Here is a 15654-nt window from a genome sequence, read left to right as displayed (position 1 = left end):
CAAATGCAGAGATATATATGGCTGTCAAAGTTTATTGTAGTAAATAAAGGCTCAACTGCCCCAGAAATTAAAGAAAATTAAATCTGTAGGAGGTCAGTGCAATAGGTCTGCCTTGAAAAGGAACCTGTTGAGCACTGGATTCCTGCAGTTTGCTAGAAAGAAAAGATCAGGATGAACGTTAAGTAATGTAATGAGTACAGCAATGGTATGCAATTTACTATCACAAAACAATTTTTTGCAATCCCAGGTACACCTTTGTCTGTGGTTGTTGAAAATTATAACAAAATATCCTTCCATTTTGAAACGAGAAAATTAAAATTGTAATGTAAACCCTAAAACAGGGTTAAAGTAGTTTTTTAAAAAAGAAAATCCAGGCTTATTCCATAATCCCAATAAAATTTTATAGACTGCCTCCACCCCATCTGCATTAGTCACCCCACAAATATTAAGGACAATTAAAGTACACCGGAAGAGGCTACCTACCCAATACTTGTTTACAACAGAACCAATCAATAAATATATGTCCTCTGCTGACACTTTTTCCACAGTTTATATGGAGAACTAATAGAAGAAAGGTACCATGTCCTTAGATAAACATTTTAAATGCAATATAGCTGGATCTTGATCATTTTTTACAATGACTTCAGATCGCTGTGCAACAATTTTTTTCAAAAATTTTGCTTCCTGAAAAGCTTTTTATAATCAAACTGAATCACTTATAATTTCAGAATGATTACATTACGGAGGAATCTTGAGAAAAATGAAATTAACTTTTAGTGATTATAATATATTTAACTGCATAATGTTTCTAGCATGCAGCAGGAGCTCAACAGGGCTAAAAGTGTTTTGCTGCTGATTTTCGTGTGTACTCAATGTCTAATGCATTTCATTGCAAGATGCAACAAGAGCCTGTCAACATTGATGGATTCCAGTTTCCACGACATCATTTTCCCACTGTGACTACCAATGTCCTGGTGAAAATTTTCTCTGGTTGCATCTAAATTTTTGGGAAAGGAGGTTAAGTCTGAATGCAGAAAATGAATATTCAGTGACATATTGCACTTCATGGTCTTGTGTGCTGTAAGAAGTTTGTCAACCAGCAGAATGTAATTTGGTGCTCTGTAATTGCCGAGAAAATTCTCAAAGACATTCCTGAATGCTTTCCAGGCATTTTTTCTGGCCCCACTAACAGATTTTCAACCCACTTGTCATTGATGATGTATCTGTTCTGTGGACCAAAAAAAAAATGCCTGCCTTAATCATGGCCTCAGTTATTCTTGGAAACATCTGTCTCAAATAACAAGAATCTTCCTTGTTCATCACCTTCACAACATTTTTTATCAATCCAAGTTTTATGTGAAGTGGAAGCAAAAATATCTTTCTTGGGTCAACAAGTGTTTCATGTGTTATGTTTTTCTGTCCTGGAATCAAATTCTTTTTCATATAATGCAACTCTCTTGCAAGGCTGTCTCATTCATATATATAACAACAGTGTTTGGTATATCTGAGCTGCATTCCAAGCAGTAAGAGCCACGCTACTTTTAGATCTCCACAGATATTGGATGATTAATGTACTGGATGTGCTTCAACAACAGCTCCCTGTTTTAATATGTTTCTTTTATATGTGCAGCCTATTGCCAAAAGGTACTGAAAATGTACATTGCCACCTGTAAAAATAAATTTCTATAAAATGGTGGTACATGATAGGCTAAATTTGAGTTTATGTTCATATTTAATAGTCCAAAATCTCTAAGATATATCCAAAAGTGTTCGGGAAGCAAAATCTTTGTTGTACATTGTAATAGCTTTGCTATAGTAGCTATACTATTTTCTTTCAGCAGTCAATGAAACTTTATTAGGGAAATCACAACTCTTAACAGAAGCATATCAAATATTTCTGCTGTAGAGATAAACTACAGTATTTTTATAGATCTTCATTTTGCTGAAATTGTTGTCATGGTTTCTTTCAGGGGTAGCCTTTTTATAGCTGATAAACCGAGCACTTAACTATTCAGTTTTCTGAAGTCCACAACTGAAGCTACACTTACCGGCATAATGCACTGGAATTTCTATCTTCGGCCCTATGACGTAATGGCCCTCCTCTAGACTATGAGCTGTAATAGTCGTCCACTGTCGGCATGAATGAATCAATAGGTAATCACTCTCTCGAAGACCATCTATAGGTTCTCCTACAAAAAGAGATTAAAGTTTAAGTCAGGTTCGATTAATGATTAAAGTAAATTAATTTTCAACTATAATCCTTTAGGTTGTACATTGCAGAAACTAAAATTTGAGCCCACAGTTTTAATCTAATCTAATCTAATCTAATCTAATCTAATCTAATCTAATCTAATCTAATCTAATCCCTACACTTCCTGACAACTCTGCCCTGCAATCTACAATATTAGGCAAAGCTGAATATTCTTTGAGCTGCTATAGTGATTACGGAATTTACAGGAAATGCTTTATACACAAATTAATTGCTATGCATTATTACAATTATATTGATACTTTGCAAGTTAGATATTTCTTATCACCATTTCCATTAGGAGGTGAACAGTACTTTTTCATCTGAGGTCTGTTTTGAGGCCAAAGGATTAGGGGCAGTGGTGGGATTCAAATAATTTAACAACCGGTTCTCTGCCATAATGATTTCTTCCAACAACCAGTTCACCAAACTGCTCAGAAAGTTAACAACCAATTCTCCCGAAGTGGTGCGAACTGGCTGAATCCCACCACTGATTAAGGGTGACATCCAAGTGGCTTGGCCAATATTTGCAGAACTGCAAATCCTTTTAGAAATGTATTTTTTTGGGGGAAGGAGGAGAATTAAGGACTAAACCTGTGGAGGTTTAAGGCACCGAGTGCACTGCTTAAACTATCCAAAAATGTGAAAAATTGTCCAATGCCGGGGGGGGGGGGGGGGAGTTCTGGATTTTTAGGAAACATTAGGATGCCAAGAGCCAGTTTGCCTCTTGAAGTCACTTCAAATCTCTGAAATTGTTGCTAAACTGTTGGACTGGGAAGATCTAATTTTTTTCTGAGACTGTGGATATGGAATGTTGGGCCCCTTGAGACACCCCATCTCTTTTGTCTTTTGCAACTCTAGGTTGTCTTCATCTACAGTTGCTAAAAATCAGAAACGTGATTTTCTTCCTATTGAGGAAATTGTACAACTGTAGTAGAGTCTCTAAACTAGACTTAAAACTAGACTTAACTCAAAAAACGAAGCAAACCCTCAAATCCACACAAAATATTGATGGAAAGGAACAATAACAGGGCCCATGCCCCTCTTCTTTACTAAAATATTAAATAAACCCCAGACCACAAAAAGATGCTATCTGTATATGATTGGGTAGATAAATACCTTTCACCTTAATCCAACCATCTCACTAAGTCTTTTGGAAATAAAATTAGGAAAACCCACACTGAGCTTTCAGTGGAATGATGGAGCATTAATTAATGTCACAACAGCAGTTAAGATTAGCATGCTTTATGTACGTCTTCAGTTTCTACTGAAATCTCTCAACTTTTCCTCCCACTCCCCATCCTGCCCCTAGCAAAGAAGAGGATGCAAAGCAGGACCAAGGATACATTGAGCCAAGGTAAATTCTAACAATCCTTCTGTCACTAAACAGTGTATTGTACTAAGTAACTATTTTTATTAAAGTGTAGATTGTGACTTTTTTTTTAATAAATAAGGGTCCTTTTAACCAGAAAAATTCTGTATGAAAAAATATACTATATTTCATCAACTCAGGAAACTACAAAGAACCATGAAAGCCTTCTCCTTTTAAGTACTGCAGTTCAAAGAAAGCCTTCATCGTTACATCATGTTTTTCATACATTAAAATATAAATATTAAATATAATATATAAAAGGGGACTTTAAAATACACTGTGAATCAGCTAGCAGAACCTAGTTTCTTTTGGAAAATAGCATTATTTTGTATCCAATTTGGTCCCATACAAACCAATTAGTTAATTTAATGTGACTTAAATTAGATTTTACTACCTCGGCCTTATGAAACTACAGGCACCCCCATATCATCAGAAGCAAACATACCTATCACAATTCCCAACCTCCTGAACATATTCATCTATTTTAGATAGAAGAGGTATATATTTACATTATCCATTTTCATCCATGAAAATACATTGCTATTCTTTTTAAAGATCCTTCAAAACTAAAATGGTTTTAATCATATTTACATTTAATTTTAGAGAAAATTATACTTTCCTATTCTTTCCCAACTTAAAAATTACACACCGCGAATTCCTTTTTTGTGATTCAAGCAGGTAATTTTTGGTTGTGCAACACTAACAACCACTGTGTTACTGCTGTACTCCAATTATAATTCAGCTGTTTCCCCATCTCTTTTGTAATCTATTTTATGTGGGAACCAAGTCACTGAAGACTATGTTCATGGCAAACCTATTTGTACCTTCTTCCTATTCACTGTGGTTGGGTGGCAAAATTATCATGTGTGGTTTCAAGTTGATTACCAGGTTACCTATAATATTTTCACTCCTCCTGGTAAAGAGAAGTTCACAAATTAATGTAAGTCTATACTTTGTTATAATGTATTTCTATCATTCTCTTACTTTCCTTTTTTGAAAGAAAAATCATTTCACTCTGAACCAGAAGATTCATCAAGTTGATGTTTCATCAAAGAGATTCTACTTACCGTATATACTCGAGTATAAGCCGAGTTTTTCAGCACGTTTTTTGTGCTGAAAAACGTCCCCTCGGCTTATACTCGAGTATATACGGCTTATACTCGAGTTTTTTTTTCTTCTTCTTTTTTTCACATTATACCGGATGGTGCAAACTTGGCGGGCTTTTGCATTAGCGCGGGGAAGCCCTGCCGGTGCAGTGAGAGGGCGGGGCAGGGGAGCCGCCAGCCTTCTCGGCTGAGGGAGGGAGGCTTTCCCTGACCGGTAGCTGCCTCATTTCCCTCCCTCGGCTTATACTCGAGTCCCCAGTTTACCCCAGTTTTTTGGGGTAAAATTGGGGACCTCGGCTTATACTCGGATCGGCTTATATTCGAGTATATACGGTAACTAGAATGTGCTCTGTTGAAATAAAAGGAATGCTATCTGGTACAAAAAGAGGATCTGAATTACCCCCCTAATAAGGAGCACTGGCATCAAAGGGTGAAACCTAGGCAGTCCACCCCATTTAGAAGTTAGATGGAGAAGTCTTCTTGAAAGAAAAGACCTCTGCTACTGGTTGGGATGCATCCATACACATGAACCTTGCTGGGATTGAAGAGATCAAGAAGGCTTGGGGGCTGCTAAAATAATACCTGAAACTAATTCTGCTATCTTTTAATCTCATAACCTTTTTGTTTTGACCATGCTCATATCACGATAAATCTTGATCTTAACTTCCCCAAAGAATCTAGGTCTTTGTTGAAGGGTTTGTTTGTGAAGGGAGGGAGGGAGTTGTTCATTATGATTCATTCACAAATTGCAAACAAAATATCCAGTTTAGTGGCTATAGCAAGATTCTGCATGTTTGCAATTAGGATTCACGTGTATAGCTGAGTTTTCTATCAATGGCAGTTTCCCATTTCATCAATTCGACAAACATAATAACTTTTCCAAATTAGTAAATAGAGGGAGCATTTTGAAGATTTTTTTCCTCAATATTTTATGAGTTATAAGACAAATCCTGACACATACTTAACAGCAGTAAGAAAATATGTCTACAGATATTTGAAGTTTGGTGCAGATAGATGTGACCAAAAAGTAACTGTTTCAAAATATTCCGTTTTTAGATAATGAGACAAACAGATGAAAGGCAAATGTTTTTCTTTGGATTATTTGTGTAAAAAATCAAAGATAAGCTCAATTAAACTCTTAAGAAATATTTTGCAAACCATGAAATCATTTGAGGGCCTGTTCAGTATGGCATTCTATATAATTACAGGTTTGGAAAAGATTTGATTTTTCATATATGCTTGATTAAGCACAAATTCTGTAAGAAGTACTACTGTACTACTATCTTTAACATGATTTTTAAAAAATGCTGGCAGCTGCCTCTTGTACCATAGCTTTCTCCAGCAAGAAATAGCAACAGATAAGTTATTGTTCTTCATTGATCAAGAAGGCATCTATTGCATCCCCCTTCTAAACAAAAAGCTAAGCATGTTTTCTTAGGAGAAATTTGGACATGGTGGAAGGAAGAGTACTGACTCGGTTTATAGCATTCACTAAGGCCAATTAAATGCAGCCAAATCCTTCCTTCCTTCCTTCCTTTCTTCCTTACTGTGCCTATCCTAGTGAAACACATAGCAAATACTCCTACTTGTTTTATTCATCGTCATAAAATAATTTCTTTTCTGTCAGCATTTCTTCAGTTTCTTGTCTCCATATGCTCCTTTACCTGATTCTCTGTGGTTCCACATCAACTTTTAGAGCATTTCTTTTCTGACAGAAATCATGGAGTTTATCCTAAATTAATTTTTAAGCAATTCATTAAATCTCAATCACACAAAATAATTGTGCGTCCGTTATATCAGTGAGCAACCAGCTCATAAACAGTGACTGAACATAAGCCTTTCATCAAACATTGTAGATCTGGGATAACTATTATCCTATCTTTTTTGCTGCTTCCCAAGGGTGATAAATCCATACTTCTATAGTGATAAATTCCACATTTTTGGTGTGTACAGATGGTCCTCATTTAATGACCATTCATTCAGCAAACATTCAAAGTTACAATGGTGCTGAAGTAGTAATACTTGGTCCTTGAAGTTCCAGCTGTGTCACCACCCACATAGCTATTTTATCGTGATCTGAGACTTTGGCAACCAGCTCACATTTATGATGGTTGATGCATCCTAGGGTCACATGATTTCCTCTTGAAACTTTCCCTGACAGCTTCCCACAAGTAAAGTCAATGGGGAGCCAGCAGGAAAGGTTGCAATTTGCTTTGGTAAGTCACTTACCCCCTCACCTCCCCCACCTCCCTTGGCAACAGCTACACCTGACCATGCTGAATTCCTGCTGTGCCTTGCAGGCCCCCCATGTTCGTACCTTACCTGCCAGCTTGTGAGACACCTGGGAGTGATATAATGGCTTGCAATCCTCGCTTAAGAACATCAATAAGGAGTACTGGATTGTTGTCCCTAAGCAATGCGGTCACATGAGGCAGCACTGTATGACTACATTGCTTATCAACAGAAAATCCTGTCTCAATTACCATAGTTAAATGACGACTATAATAGTACCTTTTACTATGTAAATATTACTACCAGTAGTAAATATTTACTATGTAAATACCTAAAATGTACCTTTACATTCTTAAACTATAATAATCTTGTAATACCTTTTAACTGTTTTACCAACAGATAATATTTTAGCATGTTGTGCAATTACACTGGGGGGAGGGAGACGGAAAGACTATGGCAAAGTTAGTTTCTAATGCAAGTTAGTCTGATCCCAGGTGCTGCTACTTACTTATAAGCTGTTTTAAATACACCCACTTAGCCAAGTATATCTTTGCTAAGTGGATGTATTTAAAAATCTACCTGCTACTCATCAATACTTTAGGATTACAGTTGCCATGATTACAGCCAGCAGGATATTTGGAAAGGGATAAGCCTTCTCTTACCATAATACTCCAACCAGCCACCCTCCAGACATGCTCAAAATTGCTTTAAGAGAGGATAGGAAAATTGATGGGATTCCTAAATATGCAGAAGTCTCTTCTTTGGGACACAGCAAATTAGGAACAATATCAGTTGTACTCCTACATATCTGAAATGCTAGGTTTAAAACCTATAGGGTTGTGAGAATCATAGGAGCAGCATAAACCTGCAGTTTTGTCGCATTTTATTTCACAATACTTCATTATGCTTTAGGGGACTATAGAGCAGGTGGGCAAAAATTTAACAAAGCCTCTGATTTGCAGAAGAACCTTCAGTTTAAGTTGAGATAATCAGTTATTTCCAATGTTCATTTGATCAATCAGGGTAACTGTGTTCCCGAATTTCTGGCTGAGATAGCTGAAGTCTGGCAAAAATTCAGCTGACAAATACATATTGTCTGCAAAGCATTATTGAATTTACATCATTTCAATAAATAATTTCTACTTTTAAGGGCAATTTGTCATTTAGGTAAAATGTCTAATCAACTGCAAATTTCAAAAGCATACAGAATTAAATGATTATAGTTAGAATAATTTAAATTGGCAAAAATGCCACTTAATTTGTCAATTCTGCAAATTGTCAATCATGTTTTTAACCCCGGTGTGGCTACCACTGTACGGAAAGGTAACAATATCTCCAAGACAGTCCTGGTAACCAGATGAATATAATACTGGCCACAGTATGGAAGCCGTTTCTTAAAGCCTTTTCCTTTTCCAAGATGTTTTTCAACTTTCCAGTCTAGTCCAACTCCCTGTTATTCACTGGTGGTCTCCTTAGAAAGCAATAATTATGCCCAACCCTAATTAAAAATGAATTAGTTTTTAAATTTAGACAAAGTTGACCAGGTGCTGCTACTTGCTTATAAGCTTAAACTTACAAATAAGTTAAGACTGTAACAAACCAACTGTTATACTGCCTTTGTCCTCAGAAGACGATTGCTCTTAGTGTTTGAATATGGAGGGTGTGTGTACATGTGTAAATGTTATCATTTGTTTTTAACCAGTAATAGAGAATGAACACAGCCCTTTAATGAACTTTAATTTTAATTACCAGTAAATTAAACTATTTGAATTTTAGTATATTTAGCATATTGATCAAATCACATACCGTATATACTCGAATATAAGCCGATCCGAGTATAAGCCGAGGTCCCCAATTTTACCCCAAAAACTGGGGTAAACTGGGGACTCGAGTATAAGCCGAGGGTGGGAAATGAGGCACCTACCGGTTGGGGAAACCCTCCCTCCCTCAGCTGAGAAGGCTGGCGGCTCCCCCGCCCCGCCCTCTCACTGCACCGGCAGGGCTTCCGTCCGGTAAAATGTGAAAAAAAGAAAAAAAAACAACTCGAGTATAAGCCGTATATACTCGCGTATAAGCCGAGGGGCTTTAAAAAAAAAAAAAAACTCGAGTATAAGCCGTATAGACCCGAGTATAAGCCGAGGGGACGTTTTTCAGCACAAAAAACGTGCTGAAAAACTCGGCTTATACTCGAGTATATACGGTATATAGCTTGTCTGATGAGTATTTTTCAACAGGGCAATTTCAGTTTGTAAATTGAGATTTATTGCTATCCATACGTCAGACATCTTTTGTATTTTATACCAATAGGCATAATATATTTAATTACATGATTTTTTCCCCTCAAACATGTGGCCCAGGTATCAATAATTATTTTATATTCAGTAAGAAGTAGCTTCTAATTATACTTTAGCTTAAGTTTCAAGTAGCATTTCCCTATTACTACTGGTAGTAAATATTTATTCTTTGTATGTGTGTATAACTGAAAACTATTCCCAATAATATCTGTATGTCAATATATTATAGGTGGATTACTATATACAATAAAAAGTGGACAAGAACTAGAGGGGTTTCTGATAAATTAGTATTAGGAACATAAAACAGAAAATCATATATTCGAGTGCCATTAAACAATAGAATTTTCCAGCAAATATTTTTCTGTGCTTACACAATGAACACTGTATTTATTTAAGAAAGTTACTTTGCACTATATTGTATTATAATACAAGTAGGCATTGGGCGTGTGCGAGTATTACTGCTCCTCATCCATCTGCTTGGCATATTGCTGGGAGGTATGCTGTCATGCTAGAGAAGAGGACTTCTCTTTATTCCTACCTGATTGTGAGGAAGAAGCTTTCTGTGTGGCTGCCACCACAGAGGTTTGATTGCACAAATAGTTCATCTCATTGCCTATGAGTGTACGCAGACATAGGCTTGAAAAATTGCTTATTCCTATAGTAGATGCATCTTTTTGCCTTAGAATCCACCAGGCTCTATCTAATTTTATTTGGAATGAATATATATTCCAAATAAATACATGTTCTAGGAAGTTAGCATGTTGTGCCTGGGGCCTGCTTCTTATTTTGTTTTCTAAGATTTACTGAGATGCAATCTTAGAAAATAAAAAGAGTGGTTTCCTTTAATTCATTGCTTTTCCTGGAAGTTAAGCTGAAATGGTAAAAGGCATCTCAAGGAGGCAGGGTCCGAGTGGACGTATAACATCACAAATTATATACATTAGCAATGAGAAGATGCAAGGACATAGGGGAAAGGATTAAATTCCAACTCTGCCTTTTAACATTCATTAGAAAGAGAGAGAGAGAGAATGAAGGGTATTTTTAAAAAAAAAAACAATTGGCTGGAGATGTCATTATCATAAATGGCAGGGGAAAGATACTGCTTTTACAGCTCTGTAAACAGAGTACAAGGCCATTGCCTCTTTGCCCTAGTATAGGAGCAAATGATAAGAAACCCATTTCCCCATTCACTGAGATGACATTTTCTGTGCCTATGTGGAAGAAAAATAAGCAGATATGAAATAAATCAGCCCGCTCTCACTCAGTTCATTGTATGCCCAAAGTATTTAGCATATGATCTTTCTGACAAGTTTGAGGAAGCAAAGAAACAACCTGCTTGCTCAAAAGGAGCAGCTTTAAATAGATTTATGTTTGTACGTATATATGGTCATATCATTTATGGTATGCCGTACTATTTATCTTCATACTCAACTGAAAAAATCAGTGAAAGTAGTTGAGACAGGTGTTTTTAATTTTTAATTTTAATTAATTAAATTAATAAACAAAACAAAATCATAACTTAGACAGCCACAAACATGTGCTTCTTAAAGACTATTTTTATTATGGTTAAAAAAATGAATGTCCTATCTGACATCATGGAAACATTTTATATTTAATGCAGACATGAACAAACTGTGGAGTCTCTTCTATTGAACAGACTGTGTATAGTGTCATACAGATACAATGAACCCTTGTTTACCACACCCAATGCAGTGAACATTACATGGTTGGGACTGTAAAAGAATCTTCATATATTCTTTCAAATTATGAGACCAAAAACACAATACAGAGCACAAAATTGTAGTATTGTAGGAGAGGTGGGAATAACAGAAGCAGGGGTGGGGCAGGCCTAGGAAGTGCTGAGTCATGGAGCCACACCCCACAGGATATAAAAGCAGCAAGGGCTGCTATACCTCTTCGTAGCAGGCAAATCAACTGCTTGACTAGAGCTGAAGTACTGTTTGACTCATCGGCATCAAGAGAGATAACAGAAACACTTAGCATACGCTCGCTACTTTGCTGCCAGAGCTGATAGTGCCGGCTAATTAAGTCATCGCTCGGACTGAGGCGAGGGGGACAGAACAGTGGTGTTTCTTTTGTGAGCTTCTGTTTCCCTACAGACCCCCAATGGCCAGCTGGTCTTTGGGCCTCTGCTGTGTAGGCAAGCATGTCTGCGCATGTGTGTGCATGTCCACACATGCGCACATGTGCGTGTGCGTGCACGCACCTTTCAGTTTGGGGACTCAGTGTCTAAAAGGTTCGCCATCACTGTTGTAACATATTCCTTTTCCTGAACATCAACTTTTTCCAATCAGGAAAGTAACATGATGTGCAATGGACATGATGCACAGGCAACTGTGGCATGTTGGCAGCTGATGATCCTGGCTCAAGGCTGTATCTCTTCTTCCAATCACTAGCAGAAGGAAATGCCAATAGCAGCAGAAGGCCAGAAAATCAGGACTGGCAGATTTTCTCTGAGAAAACAACCAGAGTGGAAGTGAAGTGCCTTGGATATAAGTAAATCTAGTTCTGTCCAGTGAAATGGCTGGTTCAGGGGATGTGGTAAGTTCACAAAGATTGCTAAACACCAGACCTGTAGCTACTACTTTGAGCTGTAAACTTGGGATCAGTGCATCTTTGTGTACCAGGAAGTTTTATGCTGCAAGTGAGGGTGCTGGCTATGATCTGCCTACTAATAACAGTCTATGTGTACTGAAAATGCAGGTTTAATTGGCATCCTTTGGTGGTTTCTGTAAGTCCACGTTTGATGCTCAACCCAAAGGAACTGTGATACTGCACAACAGACTATGCAAATCTGTGTTGAGGTAACTTGGCAGCATCTGTTGAATCAGTAATTCCTTGCTGTGGCCGCTTGGAGGGAAGAAATTGACAGAAGTACAACAAAACGGCTGGATAAAGTGCAATGAAGTAGCTGCATGAAGATTGCTTTGAGCCACTTCTCAGCTGTACTTTCTCAGATGGTGCAATGTCCGCAGTGAAAATGCCACTGCACTAGTTAACCTGATCCATCAAAGTCTCTTGATAAGTATTGTATTCTTTTTTAAATACAGAAACACTACTAATAACAATAATTGTAATAATGCCTGCACTTTATAAATATTTATACTTCCTAGTAAAAGAAACTGTCTGCTATATGATGTAAGCTTAATCTAGGTGATATATAGCCACAGCATACGCATTATTGTTTTTAAATGCCATGACAGATACAATTTTATAAAATCTGTTTTGTAGATTTTGCTCAGACCTTTTGTTAAAAACTAAAGTAGATGTACAAATGAAAACAGCATATCATAATCCTGCCTACTAAAGAACTATGTATTAATTTTCACCCAGCTTACAACAAAAACAGACACTATCATTCATATCTTATTTCATCTGTGATGAATTCTTCCTGTAGTAATCTCTTCTATGTACACAGTAGAAGTCTTGCTTCAAAGCAGGCTGCCTGCCTTCCTAGGTATTGGAAAACTGGAGACCTAGTTCATTATTTTTGTCCTTGACCTTACAGTTCAATAAAGTAAAAAGGAATAATACTGGAGAATAATTTTATTTTAATGGAGACAAATATTTGTCCAGCTCAAAATATGATAAACAGATTCAACAGTGATTTCATCCCATCCCTAACAAGAATTGGGAATTCAACAATTGAAGAAATTACTCTGAACTGAGACATGCTAGTCTTCAGCTTTCTTTATAAAAGAGATATTTGCCTGAATAATTGAAAAATATAGAATTAATTATGTAACAGAATAAAATTTAGTCATATTTTAAGTTGAACTAATTTGGAGAGCCTGATAAAAGGATCATCTGATTTGATAAGAGCTAAGACAAAAAAGGAGACAGGGGAACTTAAGACTTGACATTATTTATGTTTTTTACTTTGCACTGTAGGGTGAAACGACTTGAAAAGGTCATGCAAAGCTCAAGGACAAATAAATCAGTTTTTAGATAGCCTTCAAGTCAAGAAGCAGATTTATGCTACACTTTCTTGAATGTCATAAGAATATCTAGCTAAAAACACGGGAGTAAAGTAAAACTGATACATAATTCATTAGCTAAGTTCTAAGACTTTTTCTTTATTAAATCCAACATGCAAAGCAACACACAAAACGCCATAAAGATCTCCTTCTTTTAGTCAAACTAGTGATTTATGCAAAGCCTTCATCCTTATAGTGTGATGATCTACAACAGAGCCTTGCTCTACACACAACCATTTCTATGTGATTGGCAATTGTCTGATGTATGCATACTTAAAAACTCCTTCTTGCAAACATTCATGCTATGCTCCTGAAGACTATGTCATCAGCATAAAAGTAGAGGAGAGCAGCAAAAATTTATTTCTGTGTATGATCCTAGTCCAAGTCTCCTGCTTTAAGTCATCTGAATTGGGTGTGTGTAAAGAATGAAATTAGAAGACTTGAAGTGAAAATATACTTCACCCCTCCATCCATTCTTCCTGCAGAAGCTATGACCTTCATTTGGGCTAGCATTTTTTTTTTATGAACAAACATTGATGCTCCAAGCTGGCTCAAATAGAAGAAACCTTGACCACCGGTAGTTTGTTCTGTTATCCGGTGTGCATTTACCATGGTTCATGCTGTCTCATGCCATGCCAGCATGCTTTGTGACACAGCAAGAGGCATGAATCCAACTGAAATTTAAAAATAACAATCATAGCTGTTAATTTATTAAAATGATTTTGTTTCTCAAATTCTCAGAAATGTAACTCTATATTTAAAGAGCCATTGATATATCAGTTTATTCTGACAGGTTATATTTAACTTGAAAGGATGCCTTTAGAGAAACTGCTGTTCACGAAATACATTATAGTAATAGTGATAGCAAGAAGAATTGATGGCAGGTGGACCAAGGCAGTCATAGTATGGATCCCACTTGATAAGAAGCATCCACGAAAGAGACCTAAAAAAAATGGATCGATGACATCAGCAAGTATTGCAGGCCCAATTGGCAAAAGAAAGCTCAGGACTGTATTGGTTGGAAACATGCCTAAGAGGCCTTCATCCAGCAATGGATAGACAGAGGAGGAGGAGGAGGAGAACTATTGTACACTACTATACTTTTAGATCTCTCAGCGGCTTTTGATACCATCGACCATGGTATCCTGCTGCGACGGTTGGAGGGATTGGGGGTGGGAGGCACCGTTTATCGGTGGTTCTCCTCCTATCTCTCTGACCGTTCGCAGACGGTGTTAGCAGGGGGGGCAGAGATCGGCCCCGAGGCGCCTCACTTGTGGGGTGCCTCAGGGGTCTGTTCTCTCGCCTCTCCTGTTCAACATCTACATGAAGCCGCTGGGTGAGGTTATCCGTGGGTTCGGGGTGGATTATCATCTGTACGCTGATGATACGCAGCTGTACATTTCTACCCCGAACCACCCCAACGAAGCTGTCGAGGTGATGGGCCGGTGCCTTGAGGCCGTGCGGGTCTGGATGGGGAGGAACAGGCTCCAACTCAACCCTTCCAAGACAGAGTGGCTGTGGGTACCGGCGTCCCGGTACAGTCAGCTTACACCATCGCTGACTGTGGGGGAGGAAGTACTGACCCCCAGGGAGGGAGTGCGCAACTTAGGCGTTCTCCTGGACGATCGGCTGTCCTTAGAGAACCATTTGACAGCCGTCGCCAGGGGAGCATTCTATCAGGTCCATCTGATTCGCCAGTTGCGCCCCTTCCTTGACCGTGACGCCTTGCGCACGGTCACTCACGCCCTCATCACTTCCCGCCTGGACTATTGCAATGCTCTCTACATGGGGCTCCCCTTGAAGAGCACCCGGAGGCTCCAGTTAGTCCAGAATGCGGCCGCGCGGGTGATAGAGGGAGCACCGCGTTGCTCTCATATAACACCTATCCTGCGCGGCCTGCACTGGCTACCGGTAGTCTTTCGGGTGCAATTCAAGGTTTTGGTGACCACCTTTAAAGCGCTCCATGGCTTAGGACCGGGATACCTTCGAGACCGCCTTCTGCCGCCGATTGCCTCCCAACGACCTGTGCGCTCCCACAGAGTGGGCCTCCTCAGGGTGCCGTCGACCAAACAATGTAGGTTGGCGGCCCCCAGGGGGAGGGCCTTCTCTGTGGCGGCACCAGCCCTGTGGAACGAGCTCCCTCCAGGATTACGACAACTACCCGACCTCCGGACCTTCAGACGGGAACTGAAGACTTTATTGTTTCAGCGTGCAGGACTAGCCTAAGATAAAAGGTTTTAGCATATTTTAATGGGGTTTTTATGGGTTTTTTTATTTTTTAGTGATCAGGCCATGATATTATCTAGTTTTAATTGGGTTTTAATGTTTATTTATTGTACTGTTTTAATATGCCTGTGAACCGCCCTGAGTCCTATGGGAGATGGTGCGGTATATAAGTTCGATT

At 38.3% G+C, this 15654-nt stretch overlaps 1 protein-coding gene across 3 annotated transcripts in view; it reads right to left on the bottom strand.

Moving 5' to 3' along the window:
- GAREM1 (GRB2 associated regulator of MAPK1 subtype 1) overlaps nt 1-15654 on the bottom strand; it is a 92325-nt gene that overhangs the window by 60308 nt on the left and 16363 nt on the right. For 2 of the 3 annotated variants that reach the window (XM_058179185.1, XM_058179186.1), the window contains exon 2: nt 2049-2189. The exons of the other annotated variant lie outside the window; for it this stretch is intronic. In XM_058179185.1, the coding sequence (XP_058035168.1) occupies nt 2049-2189 (141 nt within the window). The remainder of the gene's footprint in view (nt 1-2048; nt 2190-15654) is intronic. 3 annotated transcript variants of the gene reach the window in all.

Source organism: Ahaetulla prasina, chromosome 3, assembly GCF_028640845.1.
Source record: "Ahaetulla prasina isolate Xishuangbanna chromosome 3, ASM2864084v1, whole genome shotgun sequence".
In the NCBI taxonomy this organism is placed as follows: Eukaryota; Metazoa; Chordata; class Lepidosauria; order Squamata; family Colubridae; genus Ahaetulla; species Ahaetulla prasina.
This window is presented reverse-complemented; position numbering and strand designations above follow the sequence as displayed.